This window comes from Portunus trituberculatus, chromosome 20 (genome assembly GCF_017591435.1).
Source record: "Portunus trituberculatus isolate SZX2019 chromosome 20, ASM1759143v1, whole genome shotgun sequence".
In the NCBI taxonomy this organism is placed as follows: Eukaryota; Metazoa; Arthropoda; class Malacostraca; order Decapoda; family Portunidae; genus Portunus; species Portunus trituberculatus.
The window spans coordinates 206,986-221,191 of NC_059274.1; the positions used below are offsets into that span (position 1 = coordinate 206,986).

General features: G+C 39.2%; 1 protein-coding gene across 2 annotated transcripts in view; it reads left to right on the forward strand.

Moving 5' to 3' along the window:
• The window catches only part of LOC123506435 (HCLS1-associated protein X-1-like), a 30,291-nt gene that overhangs the window by 7,099 nt on the left and 8,986 nt on the right, over positions 1 to 14,206 (forward strand). Inside the window, exons 6-10 of one of the 2 annotated variants that reach the window (XM_045258522.1) lie at positions 647 to 783; positions 1,563 to 1,641; positions 2,163 to 2,343; positions 9,058 to 9,166; positions 10,836 to 11,272. In XM_045258522.1, coding sequence (XP_045114457.1) covers positions 647 to 783; positions 1,563 to 1,641; positions 2,163 to 2,343; positions 9,058 to 9,166; positions 10,836 to 10,888 — 559 coding nt within the window. In that variant the 3' untranslated portion in view covers positions 10,889 to 11,272. Of the gene's footprint in view, positions 1 to 646; positions 784 to 1,562; positions 1,642 to 2,162; positions 2,344 to 9,057; positions 9,167 to 10,835; positions 11,273 to 14,206 lie in introns of those variants that run through there. The other variant, XR_006675425.1, reaches the window with a different exon arrangement.

Sequence of the window (14,206 nt, forward strand, 5' to 3'; positions counted from 1 at the left end):
TTCTCACTAAGTCTCACTATGGTAATCATCCCTATCACTGTCAGGAGAACAGTTTTGGTAGGAACTCTTATGCTCTTCTATCTTGGTCTCATATAGTTATTGCTGTCAGGGAAAACCAAGTACCCTAGACAATCATTAAGGTATTATTGATAATGCCTGACCAAAATTGGAACCTTTCAGAGACACTTTATATACTACTGCTGCATATGAGGCTATATCCTCCATTTGTGGCAATCTAATCAGTTATGTACAAGATGCACTGCCAGATATATATTTCCAACAGGATGATAATTTAATGGTAATGAGCTCTGTTATCAATTGATGTTTAACAACCCAATTTAAATTCTGTAGCACTGTGTACTCAGTGTATGGAGTGCTGTGTATGTGAGGGTGCTGCTGGCACCATATTTTGTTTTTGTGGTAAATATTTCCAGTTGTCAGTACATATATTCAAAGCACTTCACAAACCTTACATAATTTTTCAAGGTCCTGGGCATGTTATACTGTTTCATAGTTTCCTTTCCCAAGATTTTATTCATAAAACGTACATGTATCCTCTGACTCATGTTGGGTAAATTGTCTATTTTATTTGTACAATTGACATTATTTATAAGTTAACTAATTGTAATCATCTCTCCCCAAACAGGCCTGAGGATGAAATGCTAGACTCCCAGAATGATGACTCTAGTCAACATACAAATCCGTTCTCTTTCAGTCCTCACAGCTTCTTTGATGGAATCTTCCAGCAGTTTGGAATGCATCCTAGTAAAACACCTTTTCCAGGTAAGAGTGCATTACAGCAGTACTCTGTGTTATGCCCAACCCTGTGTATGCCAAAGTCAGCTTATGCCATTGCATTGACTTGCCACATCATAGTCTTCCCGTTCAAAGCTTCAGTCCCACCAAACCTCATAGTCATTCTAGACATACACACTCTCCTCTCAAGTTTTGAGCTTGCTTGGGTTAATTAGTGACTGATAAATTTGAGGATTGTGAAACTTATGGTACTGAAAACACTGAAAAAAAAAAAGCCTATTTATTCTGGTTCATTAAGAAGCTGAATTCCCCCTCCCCCACCTGATTTACTCCCTTATCTCAAAATATATACAGTCAGCTCTCAATTAACATGAGGGTTATGTTTCTGGAGACATTGCATTATTCAAAGTTATGTTATTCAAACATAACTTTCCCATAGAAAACAATGGTTAAAGAGGGGGTTAGGTTTTTGGCCACTGGGAAAGTCTGTCTATTTTTGGGATTTTGTAACTCAAATTTTTTTTTTTTTGTGATGATAAGGATTGGGGAAAATCTGTCACTTGTTATGGAAGCTCACAAATAAGCTGTTGTTTGAAAATAATACAACAGCTGAAAGTGTTTAGAATGATATGTAAAAGTAGAAAACTGAGATTGAGTGAGAAGAGTAAAATAATAAGTGTATGAAGATGTATTTTAGTAGGAGGATAGATATACAGGTTGCTTTAAGGAGACTGTTTCAAGTTTTATCAATAGTATTACAAAATGATTTTTTCTCCACTATAAGACCAGGAATATTTCTTTTTTAGATAACCTTCCTGGATCAAACCCTGAGGAGCATTCCTGCGAGTCATTGATGAAAAAAGAAGACAATGACATTGATGACAGGTGTGTGTGTGTGTGTGTGTGTGTGTGTTTAGGAAGGGTGTCTTTCTTGTTATCTTTTCTTAGTTCACCAGCATTTGTATCCAGATGAAGGGATGTAGGAATTTTCTCAATTTTTTATATTTTTATTTATTTTTTTTTTTAGCACCTGTAGGTATACTTGAATAATATGTATAGGAAGTGCTGTTCAGCTTCCACCCATTAGTGGCACAGGCACTCTTCATCTATAGCCATCCTAAGGAACTTATTGTAAAGTTTACTTGATACTACCTAGTGCATACTCTGTGATGTTTTTCTGCCTGCCCCTGCTCCATGTGATTTCACCCTCACAATTTATATCATCATTCAACATTATTAAAATTTCCAATTCCATACCTCAATTTTATTTTGCTTCCTTTTGCAATACACAGGAAACACTAAAGTAATCTTTTTTTAGACCATCTGAGAAAATTATATGTAGGCCATGAATCCCCTGCCATTGGAGGCACCTTTCTTATTTTCTAAAATGAAGTTGCTTTTAACAGGGTGTTGGGTGATCTTTCCAAGTTGCCAGAGGGTGGACCAGGCTATTCGCATGGGTTGCTACAAACTTTCGAGCCAAGAAGGGCTCCGTGGTCTCATCCTGAATCCCCTGGGTCTCCTGATGTTGGAATCCGCCACAAATTTTATTCACAGTCAATTGTCACTATCAAAAGACCAGATGGAGTAAGTACTTGCTTTTGTCTCACTTATATGATATTAGTGTAGTGCTGTAATAGGTCATTTTAAAGGTTGTGTAAAAATACTATTAAAGAAAAGGTATAAATTGGCTTATAACTGCACAGTACTTCTTTCCATTTACATAAATATTTGGTGTTTTAGTTTTGTAATTGAATATACACACTTCTGATTTTTCCTCATTACTTCTGGGATTGTTTCTTCCCTTTGACTAATCAGTTTGCTAGTGTGTGGTTAAGCTGCTCCAGCTTTGAAGATACTAAGGTTGTTCTTATTAAAAACAAAACTGAGGAAAAGAAGAGGGAAGAAGAGATAGAGATAAAAGAGAGAAGCCATCTTTTGTTGTCTTTTACTGCTATTTTCATGCCAACTCTTCTTCTTGCTGTACAAGATTTTCTTTTTTTCACCGCTATTCTGTCCACATCTCTAATGCAAGAGTTAACCAGTACTTTCAGTCATTCATATTCTTCCCTACCTTCTTTTTGTATTTCTATCTTTCCATGATTTGAAAACTCGTTTGATAGGGAAGTTTGAAGACATTTGTTCCATTCTTTTGGATATATATATATATATATATATATATATATATATATATATATATATATATATATATATATATATATATATATATATATATATATATATATATATATATACAGGCAACCCCGTTTAACGAAGGTTCACACAACGAAATTTCGCTACAACGAAGGTTTCATTTTACTACCATCTGCTCATTTAACGAATACCAAACTCGCTTTAATGAAGTTTTATCCAGGTAATTTTTTTCCAAGTTTGAAAGCCCCGCCGTATCACGCAAGCTGACAAGCTTTTGAATACACTAGCAGCCGCAAATACTAAGGCCTGCCTCAGGAGAAATCCTGGGACACCTGTAGAATCAAGATCAAGATCAAGCCTCTCGTGGACAACACACACTGTCATGGGTGAAAGAGCTGAGAGGGAGAACAGGAGGAAGTATGACATACTGAAGAGAGTTGTGAGAGAACATGGAGGGGAGAGAGTGCTGGTGATGGGTGATATGAATGCACATGTAGGAATTCTGGGAGAACGTGTGAACAGGAATGGTGAGATGCTTGGGGATTTTGTGGATGAAATGGAGTTAGAGAGTCTGAATGTAACTTTGGCTGAGGGACGTGTGACTTGGAGTGCAAGGGAGCAGGAGTCAGCGATAGACTATGTGTTGGTGAATGGAAGAATGCGTGAAATTGTGTCACACATGTGGATAGATGAGGATGGTATGGTGGATATTGTGTCTGATCACAATATGCTGGTTGTGGAGTGCCTGTTGCATGGTAGGAAAGAAATGAAAGTGGCGAGTAAGAAGAGAAAGTGGAGACTGAGAGATGTAGGGTGGGAAAACTTCCAGGTGGACCTGAGTGCAAGAAGCTGGGATGATGGAGGTGTACATGATGTGGAGCACGTGAATGAGAGACTGGTAGAGGATGTGCGGAGTGCTGCAGAGAGCAAGATAGGGTATGTGAGAGTAGGAAGAAGAAAGAAAGTACGTAAACCATGGTGGAATGATGAAATCAGAGAGGCTAGAAAGGAGCGAAAGAGAAGGAGTAGACAATGTAGGTGGCTGAGGAAAAAGGCATGAAAGTGATGAGGCAGAGAATGAGTACCAGAATGCATGGGAAATGTATGTAAAGCAGCAGAGAATGACAAAGCGAATGATAGTGAAGGCCAAAGTAAAGTGTGAAAGGAGTGTGATTGAATCTTTAAGAGAGAAAGGCATGGAAGGTGGCCGTGAATGGTACAAGTTCTTGAGAGGTGAGAATATGGCAGACAGTGTTGGAGTGGAGAGTTTGAAGGTGAATGGTGAAGTTGTAACAGAGAAGGAAGGAATGAGAGAGGCAATCAGACAGTTCTGGGAAGAAGTGGGTGGTGTAGGTGAGGTGTTTGGTGCGAGAGAAGGATGTGTGACACTGGAGAGAAGGAATGCAGATGAACTGGATGAAAGGATCAGCAGGGAGGAGGTGGAGAAGTGTGTGAAAAGGCAGAAGAATGGGAAGGCAGCAGGGCCGGATGAAATACCATATGAGCTGTATAAGAATGGAGGTGATGTTGTGATTGACAGGATGACTGAGCTTTTTAACCAGGTGTGGGAGGAGGAGAGGTGCCAAGAATGTGGAATGAGTGCAGGGTGACTCTGCTGCATAAGGGCGGACACAAGAGTAAGAATGAGTTGAAAAATTACAGGCCGATCGCGTTAGTCAATACAGTAGGCAAAGTGTTCAGTGCGGTGTTGAATGCCAGATTGTGTAAGTGGATTGAAAGAGCTGGAGTATTAGGTGAGGAGCAGAATGGTTTCCGTGCAGACAGGAGAGCTGAGGATAACATGTTTGTGGTGAATGAAATGATTGAGAAAAAAGAGGGATGGAGGTAAATTGTATTTGGGTTTCCTGGATATAGAGAAAGCTTATGATAGGGTGAATAGAGAAATGCTAGGTAGAGTCCTAGAAAAGATTGGGTTGAGTGCCAAGATAGTCAACATAGTGCGTAGCATGTATGTTGATACCAGAGCTAAGTACAGTTTAGGAGATATAGAAACAGACTGGGTGAGGAGTGAGAGAGGAGTTAGGCAAGGATGTATTTTGTCACCAACCCTTTTCAGCCTGTACACAGAGGAGTTAGCAGCAAGAATGAGAAGGATGAATGCAGGAGTGAGTGTGGGGAATGATAAGATAGGTGTGCTTCTTTATGCAGATGATGTAGTGGTTATGAGTGAGTCAGCAGAGGAGCTGCAAAGTCTGCTGGATGTGGTTGATGGGTATGGAAGAGATTTTGGAGTTAGGTTTAGTAGTGAGAAGAGTAAGGTGATGATTGTGAATAGGTCGGAGGATGAATGTAATGCAGCATGGAGGTTGGGAGAGAATGAGTTGAAGCAGGCACAAGAATACAAGTACTTAGGGATGTGGATGAGTCCGAATGGGTGTGAAAAGTCAAAGAATGAAAAAATAAGCTTGGTGAACCAGTGGGTGGGCCGTTTAGGAAGCGGCAAGGATGAGAGCAAGTAAGTATGACGTGCTGAGAGAAGTGTGGAAGAGTGTGGCTGTCCCCAGTATAATGTATGGTATGGATGTGATTGCATGGAACGAGAGTGAAATTGACAAGTTAGAAGTGGGGCAGTGTAGAGTAGCTAGGCTGGCACTGAATGCACCGAGGTACACGGCAGTAGAAGCCTTAAGAGGGATATGGGATGGAGCTCTTTTAGGAAAGACTTATAAAAGCGACACTTAGGTACAAGATTAGGCTTGAGAGAATGGATGATGCAAGAATAGCAAGGAAGGTGTATCTGTGGAGTGAAAGTGGAAGCAAATGGAGGAAAAGGTGTATGAGAATGACAGAGAGGAATGGTCTACAGGTTGGGTGGGCAGTGAGAATGGCTGGGGTGAATCAGAATGAGCTGGAATGGGTCGTGACAAGAGGAGGCAGAGTGGGAACAGAATGGGATGCGAGGAAGTGGAAGAGTGAGATAGACAGAGATGTGAAGAGTATGGGACTGAATGAGTGGAGGAATGGGATGGAACGAAAGACTACTCTGGAATGGTACAAGGTGAAAGAGGCCCCGATGTATGAGAGGTGGTACGATGGAAGCCTGGGTGGTGATCTTCTCTTCAAAGCTAGGGCACAGTGTATGGATGTGAATGCAAGGAGTTACAGGTGGTTTGAGTTCCGCAGCAAAGTGTGCCAGATGTGTGACTCGGGAGAGGACGAGACGGTGGAGCATGTGATGCTGGAGTGTGCGAAGTATGCCAGAGACAGGTATGAGATGATGTAAGTGGTGTTGACTGAGTTAGGGCATAATAAGAACGAAAGAGTGGAAAAGACGGGGAGGGAGTGGATGGTGGTGTTGCTGAGACTGAGTAAAGAAACGAATGAAAGGATGATTGAGGCGGTGAAGGAGTTTCTGGAGAGAATGTGGCGTGCCAGATGTACAGACAGTTAGAGCAAAGGACCCTGTTTCCTTTTTCTTCTTTTTTTTTTCCTTTTTTTCTGTGTGCCTTTTTTTGTCGTCTACAGGAGCTGCTGATCCAAAGGCCCGGCTCAGGAGTGATCCTGAGTCGCCTGTAGTATCAAGATCAAGATCACACCACTCACTCCCATAGCAGCGTCAGCAGCAGCTCGTCTTCACTCGCTCAACTTACCACCAAAACACCCTGCAATGTGGACTAGCATTCCTAAGAAGACCAGGAAGTCTCTTACTCTCAAAGTGAAGCTGGATATTATTCACAGCCACGAGAGAGGCGAGAAAACTATAGCATTGCTGGCCACCATCTTGACTCCATCTACTGTCTCTTTTATTTTCAAGTCAGCAGACTATTAAGAAGGCTGGTGAGACTGTATCTTCCTTGCAAGCTAAAAGAACCACCTGAACTCGTGACTCTACAATGGATAAAATGGAAAGTCCTGTGGAAATGTGGTACATAAGTTTTGTATGTGGTACAATGATGCGCCCTTTGTTTACATTCCACAGGTTGCTGGTTAGTGTCTTTCCCGTTTCACTCTCCCTCCTTTCATAAGTTTATGATCATCAACATTATAAAGCTATGTACATACATACATTAGTGTACATTATAATGACTTAAGTTAAATTTAACTGCGTAAATGTTAAACTTCATAATTTTTACTTTCATTAAACCTTTCACCGTACTGTGATGCACTCTCGTTTTGGTTACTCTCAGTGGAAGTTCAAGTCAGGGGTTAAACTTGTTATAATCGGTTCGCTTAACGAAATTTCGCTTAACGAAGTGTTTTTTAGGAACGTAACCCCTTCGTTAAATGGGGTTGCCTGTATATATATATATATATATATATATATATATATATATATATATATATATATATATATATATATATATATCCACTGCACACCAAGACCATATCAATACCATTCCTCTGTTCTACAAGGAAGATCATCACATATAACATCAAGACAATCAACCTGGAAGAAAAACTTCAGCTCATCATTTACTACAAGACCAGATGCATCTCCAGCCTGATAATCAAGAATTCCAGCCCCAATGGACCAACTTCAAGATACAAGTTTCTTGTACCAGTACACATGGAACATTGGTGACTGCAGTCACCTCAACTGAGAGTACCTGTGCATAGGCTCAACCACAACCACATTATCAAGAAGACTCAAGGAATCTACAGGATGGAGCAATCCATCGGCACACTTTGACAAGCCATGGCATCCCCCTTACAAGGCAGCATCTCATAGATAACACTGTTGCCCTCCATGGAAAGCCAGACACACAGCAGTTAAGGATGGCAGAAGCAGTTCATGTACACATCTTGAAACCCAGCATCAACACCCAACTTCTCCCCAAGATCAGCCTCCCATAACATAAGAAGAACACTATTCCATTATTGACCAACAGTTCAACTGCCAATACTGTGCACTGATTGGCCAGTCCAACTACCCTATCTCCATGCTCTGTCCTGGTACTCATATAGTATGTCTCTACCCTCCTCACTTCTCAGCTTTAGAGAAGGATGAGATGGCAGTGGTGCCATTTGTATGAAATAAGGGAGGGAAAGATGAAGAAGTAAATTTATTGCAGATATTTTTGGCCAGATGCCAGAAGTCTTGAAGAGAGTTGAAATTTAAAAGATTTTGCCACTTTTTATTCATGCTTGTCCCACCCCCCTCTCTCTCTCTCTCTCTCTCTCTCTCTCTCTCTCTCTCTCTCTCTCTCTCTCTCTCTCTCTCTTGTATTTATTATTATTATATTTAATGTTATTGTTAATTTCTTGCAAAAACTTTGGAACTCTGCTTGCTTTTGTATTTTCATCTTCCTATGACTTAAATTTCCAAAGCCGTGTACACACTTGTTGCATGTCCATGTATCATCATTGCATTGAAGTTTGGATGGGGGAAGTATTACACTATTGCATGTCAAAATATAAGAAGATAATGAATGAACATGTTTCACCATTTCTTGGTCTTTGGCATCACATCAAAGGAATGATACATAGCTCACATAGCCTCGTGAGATGGGGAGTGTGGCCTTGTCCCATTGTAAGTTAAGTTTTCCCGGAGTAAGGAGACCATAGAACTCATAGAAATCTACCAGAAAAGGGACTTGATTTGATTTTGGAGCCAAACATGTGGATCTTTACAACAAACATCTAAAACAAGATGTGTGGAAGGAAACTGGTAAGGAAATGGTAACATTGGTAGATATGTGTAAGAAAAAAGTGAATTATACTGTTTCATTATGGAACAATGATATGGTACGCTGATATGCAACAATTGGATATAATAGCCTTGCTGCACCATATCGTATCATTGGGTGATTGATGACGATGTTTTGATACATGGATATGCAACAAGTGTATATGTGGCTCAAGAGGAAGGTTTCAAGACATATATCCTCTGGCTTTGGCTGGCACATTCGTTTCTGTATGGGCATGACACATCATTGAGCCTCGTTTATTGTAATTTTTTTTTTCCTTGTTGGTGTCTTTCTTACATGAAAAAAAAGTCAAAGTAAGAGCTGAAGACATCTTAGTCATGAATAGGTACCCAAGAAATCCAGTACCAATGCAGCGACCCTTGGCTCAAATTATTTTTACAAACTAAAAAAAGCAGAAAAATAAGAGCTATAGAATATTTTGTTGTTTTATGCTAAGTTATAGACAAGATTCTTACTATTCTATTGATGTTTCTTTCAGTCAGTAGAGGAAACCAAGAAATACAGTGACAGCACTGGTCGCGAAGAGGTGATAGTGACCCACAAACAATCAGAGGACGGAAATCATGGTGTTGGTGCTCTACTGCCAGGTAGGTTGATGTGGTGTTTATTAACCCCCTTTGTTACTGGGACTTGCCCCTCTGCCTCTCAAACCCTTACCCAGTGAACCAAATATTCCTACCTATGCTACTAAAAATTAGGGACATTTTTCATTAAGGAATATTAAATTTTTGTATTTTATGAAATTTATATTGGCTGTATGAGATTACATTGAAATAGATAACTTATGTGTATGAGTTGCATCATGGAGTGTTCATTTTACATGTAAACATAAAAATCAAAGAGCAAAAACAGAAATTATACACAATAAAAGAAATACAGTGGAACTTTGAGTTACAAGCATCCTAACTATGAAAATCCAAGATATGAATCGTTGCTTGGTCAAATTTTTGCTTTGACTTGAGCCAAAAGTTGTAAGATAGCTCTAGATAGGCCGCTACTGTTTAGCGCAGTGATTGCCAAGCATCCCACCTCAGATGCATTCCATTTGTCAATTTTTTGCTTTGACTTGCAAGCCAAAATTTGAGTACATGGAGCTAGCTCCATGTACGCCACTGCTATTCATTACATCGAATGCCCATCATACCACGTCAGACACACTCAGTTATGTGCGTTTGGGGGGACATGGAAGCATTTCTCTTGTTATGTTACTGTTTTCTGCTTTTTGTGCATGGGTCCTAAGCAAATAGCATCATGTTATAATATATGCCTAACACACTTCTGAAACATTCTGTAAAGGAGGATAAAACGAACCTCCATGGACAGCTATTTTGTGAAATGACATACAAATAAAAAGAGAAATTGTGGTGAAAAGGATAAAAAGATGAAGAAAATTAAGTGAAGGTAAAGGGAAAAAATATAACAATTAAGTTCAGCAATAAAGTATTGCATTAAGAGTGCAAGAAGTAAGTTCAGTTCCGTGATTAAGCAAGAGTTTATATAAAGTGAACGAAATTAAATGAAAAAGTACAAAACAAAATAAACTTATCCCATTTCCTCTCTCTACTTCCTCTACCCTCCACTACCTCCTCCACCTTCCAACTCTGCCAGCATATTCTGTTAGCCCAAGTTTTCTGATCCTTGAGATAAATATACAGTCAAACCTCACATCTATGGACTAATTGGGGCATAAGTTGCCTGTTGATGTGAACTGTCCATTGATGTGAAAGGTTAACATAAAGGAAAAATGTACAATGAAAAACTTTATTAAGGGTATAAACAACAGGAATAGTACAGTACTCTGTTCACAGCAACATAGCTTTCAGCATCCTTACAGGAGTTGCCAGTACAAAAGCCTGGCTTAGGAGAAGTCCAGATCTTCATCAAGCATCCCACACCGTTCGGTTCCTTCTCTACACACACATCTGAGGCATATTCCAGCATCTTTATTTGAGTTGTGTTGTGTTATTTTAGCTTTTTTGTGTTAAAAATTGTGACTTTATTTAAATCCCTATAATGCTACCCAAATGTTCTGGACCTTCTAAGCCTTCTGGCAGTGACTCCATGCACTAAAGATGCAATGATATCAACGAAGGCGAAACTCTCTTGTGCTGAAGGAAGTTTAAGTTCTGAATATGAAGTGAAGGACAGATACTAAATGTATCCAGATTGAGATGATAATGATGGTGATGATGCAAATTTATTTAACATATATAAAAAAAAAATGTATCTGTTAAAAATTTGCTGCCTCTTTTTCAGATGAGCCAGTTGATCAGATGCCATCCTTCTTCTCATGGTTCTTCACACGTTAGTTTGAAAAGGAAGTCCTTACAAACTACAGTAGTATGTTGATTTGTTTTTTCAGAGTGCTCTCTCAAATTATAATCAACTAGGGAAGTATTATGCGCATTCTGCTTTATTTTGATTACCTACATCATACATTCTACTTTATTTGAATTAACTGTAACTGTGCTATACTAAAGCTCCTGTGGTGTTATATGGGTGATCCACGAGACAGACTCTTTCCATTAGGGAACGACAGGGCCAAGAGTGTGTGTGTGTGTGTGTGTGTGTGTGTGTGTGTGTGTGTGTGTGTGTGTGTGTGTGTGTGTGTGTGTGTGTGTTTACCTTGTTGTATATTACAGGGTTGGAACAGGGCTCATAATGACCTGTTTTCATGTATATGGTTAGACTTTTTTTTTTTTTTTTTTTTTTTTTTCTTTCTTTTTTTTTTAATATCAGATCCAACATTGTTCTTTTTCCCCTCTATGCCTAGTACATTCTTTAACCCATTGGTCCATTGCATTTACCATTGCCAGTCATAACACTTCCCCATCATCCAGTATATATATATATATATATATATATATATATATATATATATATATATATATATATATATATATATATATATATATATATTTATTTATTTATTTATTTATTTATTTATTTACTTCATTTATTTATTTACTTATTTATTTATTTATTTATTTATTTATTTATTTATTTACTTATTTATTTATTTGAAAGAGTGATGGGCTGTTCCCAGGGTGATATAGGTCCACCTGCCATCCTGCCATCCACAATTTTGTTTTCTCCTCTATTTCCACCTCTACTTATATTTTCCACTTATTACACTGAAACATTTAGATTTAAAAATATTTGTCAACCAAAGGCCTAACATTAGTGAGTAATTCCTTTATTCGTCTCATAGCAATGTCGAAAAAAATGTGTCACATTTCTGCTTTCTTCATTACAATATCAATTCAGGTAGGTCACTGTTCAAAACATATTGTAGCTTTCTGATGATATACAGGCAACCCCTGCTTAAGAAGGGTTCACACAGCGAAATTTCGCTACAACGAACATTTCCTTTTACTACCATCTTCTCGTTTAATGAACACCAAACTCGCTTTAACGAAATTTTATCCAGGTAATTTTTTCAAAGTTTGAAAGCCCAGCCGTATCACGCAAGTTGACAGGCTTTTGAATACACCAGCGCCTCTCGTGGACAACATGCGCACCACTCACTCCCCCTAGTTCAAAACAATAACAGTGTCAGCAGCAGTTAGTCTTCCCTTGCTCAACATGCCACCAAAATGCCCTGCAATGTCACCTAGAAGTGAAGCTGGATATTATTCACAGACACGAGAGAGGCGAGAAAACTAATAGAATTGCTCGCCACCATGGCTTGACTCCATCTACTGTTTCTACTATTTTCAAGTCAGCAGACCGTATCTTCCTTGCAAGCTAAAAGAACCACCTGAACTCATGTACACTATCCATACTTCACCTGGAAGGGAATTAGAGTACCAATCTGAGCATATGATGCATTTTCAATCTATATCTTGCAAATTGCAAGGCTTCTTCCCTTTTCCTTTTATTTTTTATTCCTGACATCAATCTTCCATCAAATTTTAATACAGTAAGTAAATTAGTTTCAAGAAGCATTACACCTACCTCAAAATCTGGCAATATTCTGCAATGACTCATTTTCAACTAAAACTTTCCTAACAGCTCTTTGCATGATATCAGGAGATATTCCCTCTGGTAGTCTTCCTTTTGTAATTTCTGGGCATTGTATGTTACCCTGAAATATGAGGGACTAGCAATGAGCCCCATCCATACATTTTTGTGTATAACCACATGTCCAGCACTAACAATGTGTGGTATTTGTGGCATAACTTTATGTATCGAAAAATACTTCATTACATCCTAATGAGCAACAAACTCCTTCAGTGATATCATGCGTGTTTTATTAATTAAGGCTTAATTATTGGACAATAAATTATTTTCTAGTAAAATTTTTTTTTTTAGCCATACCCTTGGTGGCGAATGTCATTCAATGCAACACTCAAGTGGCAGTTATGATGGCTTGGAGAATGCTTTGAAATGGTCTGAGTCCTGCACGCCATCCACGTCAGGAAGTTTGAAATAATGGCCTTGTAACAACTAGACCCGGTGTAATAGACCAGAATTCACACATGCACAGTTTTACCCCTTGGTGAAAATTGGCCTAGGCTAGATTTCTCTTGGGGGGAAATTTAGACCAGGCCATTTGGCATCCTCCTAGGCCAAACTTCACCCCCATGATAAAGTAAGATTGAGTCAATCTAAGGTTAAAAGATTATTGAGTTTGACTTCCTTTTCAAGAATATGTAGGCATGATGAATCAGTTTAGAAGTTTTGCTTCAAAATAAAGTTTGAGGATTCATAGATATCTGAGTTTAATAGTGTTGCAATTGGTATTCTTGGAGAGCTCAGAAGATGAAAAATGTTTTTAATTTATCTGAGCTAGTTTGGGGAGCTACTGGAGGAGTATGAAGAAAACCCTCAAGCCTCTCTCTCTCTCTCTCTCTCTCATTTGTAATTCTATCTGCATCTACTTCCCAATCACAAGGAAATGATGTGAGGTTAACAAACTATAAAGTGATACAAGGAGAGGAATGTTTAATACAGTACAGACAGCTGAACGAAAGAGCATAAGACTGTGTGCTGATAATAAGGGATATAAAAAGACTAAAAGGAAGAGAAAAGATGAGAATAAAGATATGGAAATTAAAGGATCACAACAAATGGTGGAAATTTCTTAACCCCTTCGCGCCAGATGTTAAAAAAGCCCGCCTGTATGATATACGGGTGGTAGTGCCAGCCGAAGCTGGAAACTCGTGCAAGCTTGTGTGTGTGTGTGTGTGTGTGTGTGTGTGTGTGTGTGTGTGTTTTCACGAATGTTACAAGGTGGGACGCATGTAACTTATCTTTCGAGAGGGAGAGAGGGAGGGAGGAAAGGGAGATGGGGAGGGAGGGAATGGAGAGAGAGAGAGAGAGAGAGAGAGAGAGAGAGAGAGAGAGAGAGAGAGAGAGAGAGAGAGAGAGAGAGAGAGAGATGGGAACAGTCTATGCCATTGGCTAATTTTAGACACAAGGCGGGACGCATGTAGCTTATCTTTAGTGATTGGTGGAGACAAGGATGGTGGGAGGAGCACTAGGATTTCAAGGACAGCATACGGCGTGTGTAGTTGGTATCCAACACACTATACGGGACAACTGAACTGAAGAAAGCTCAGAAAAGAAATATGACGCCTACGTAGGCGTCACCGTATTTGCTACTGGGGCTTCATGACGCCTAC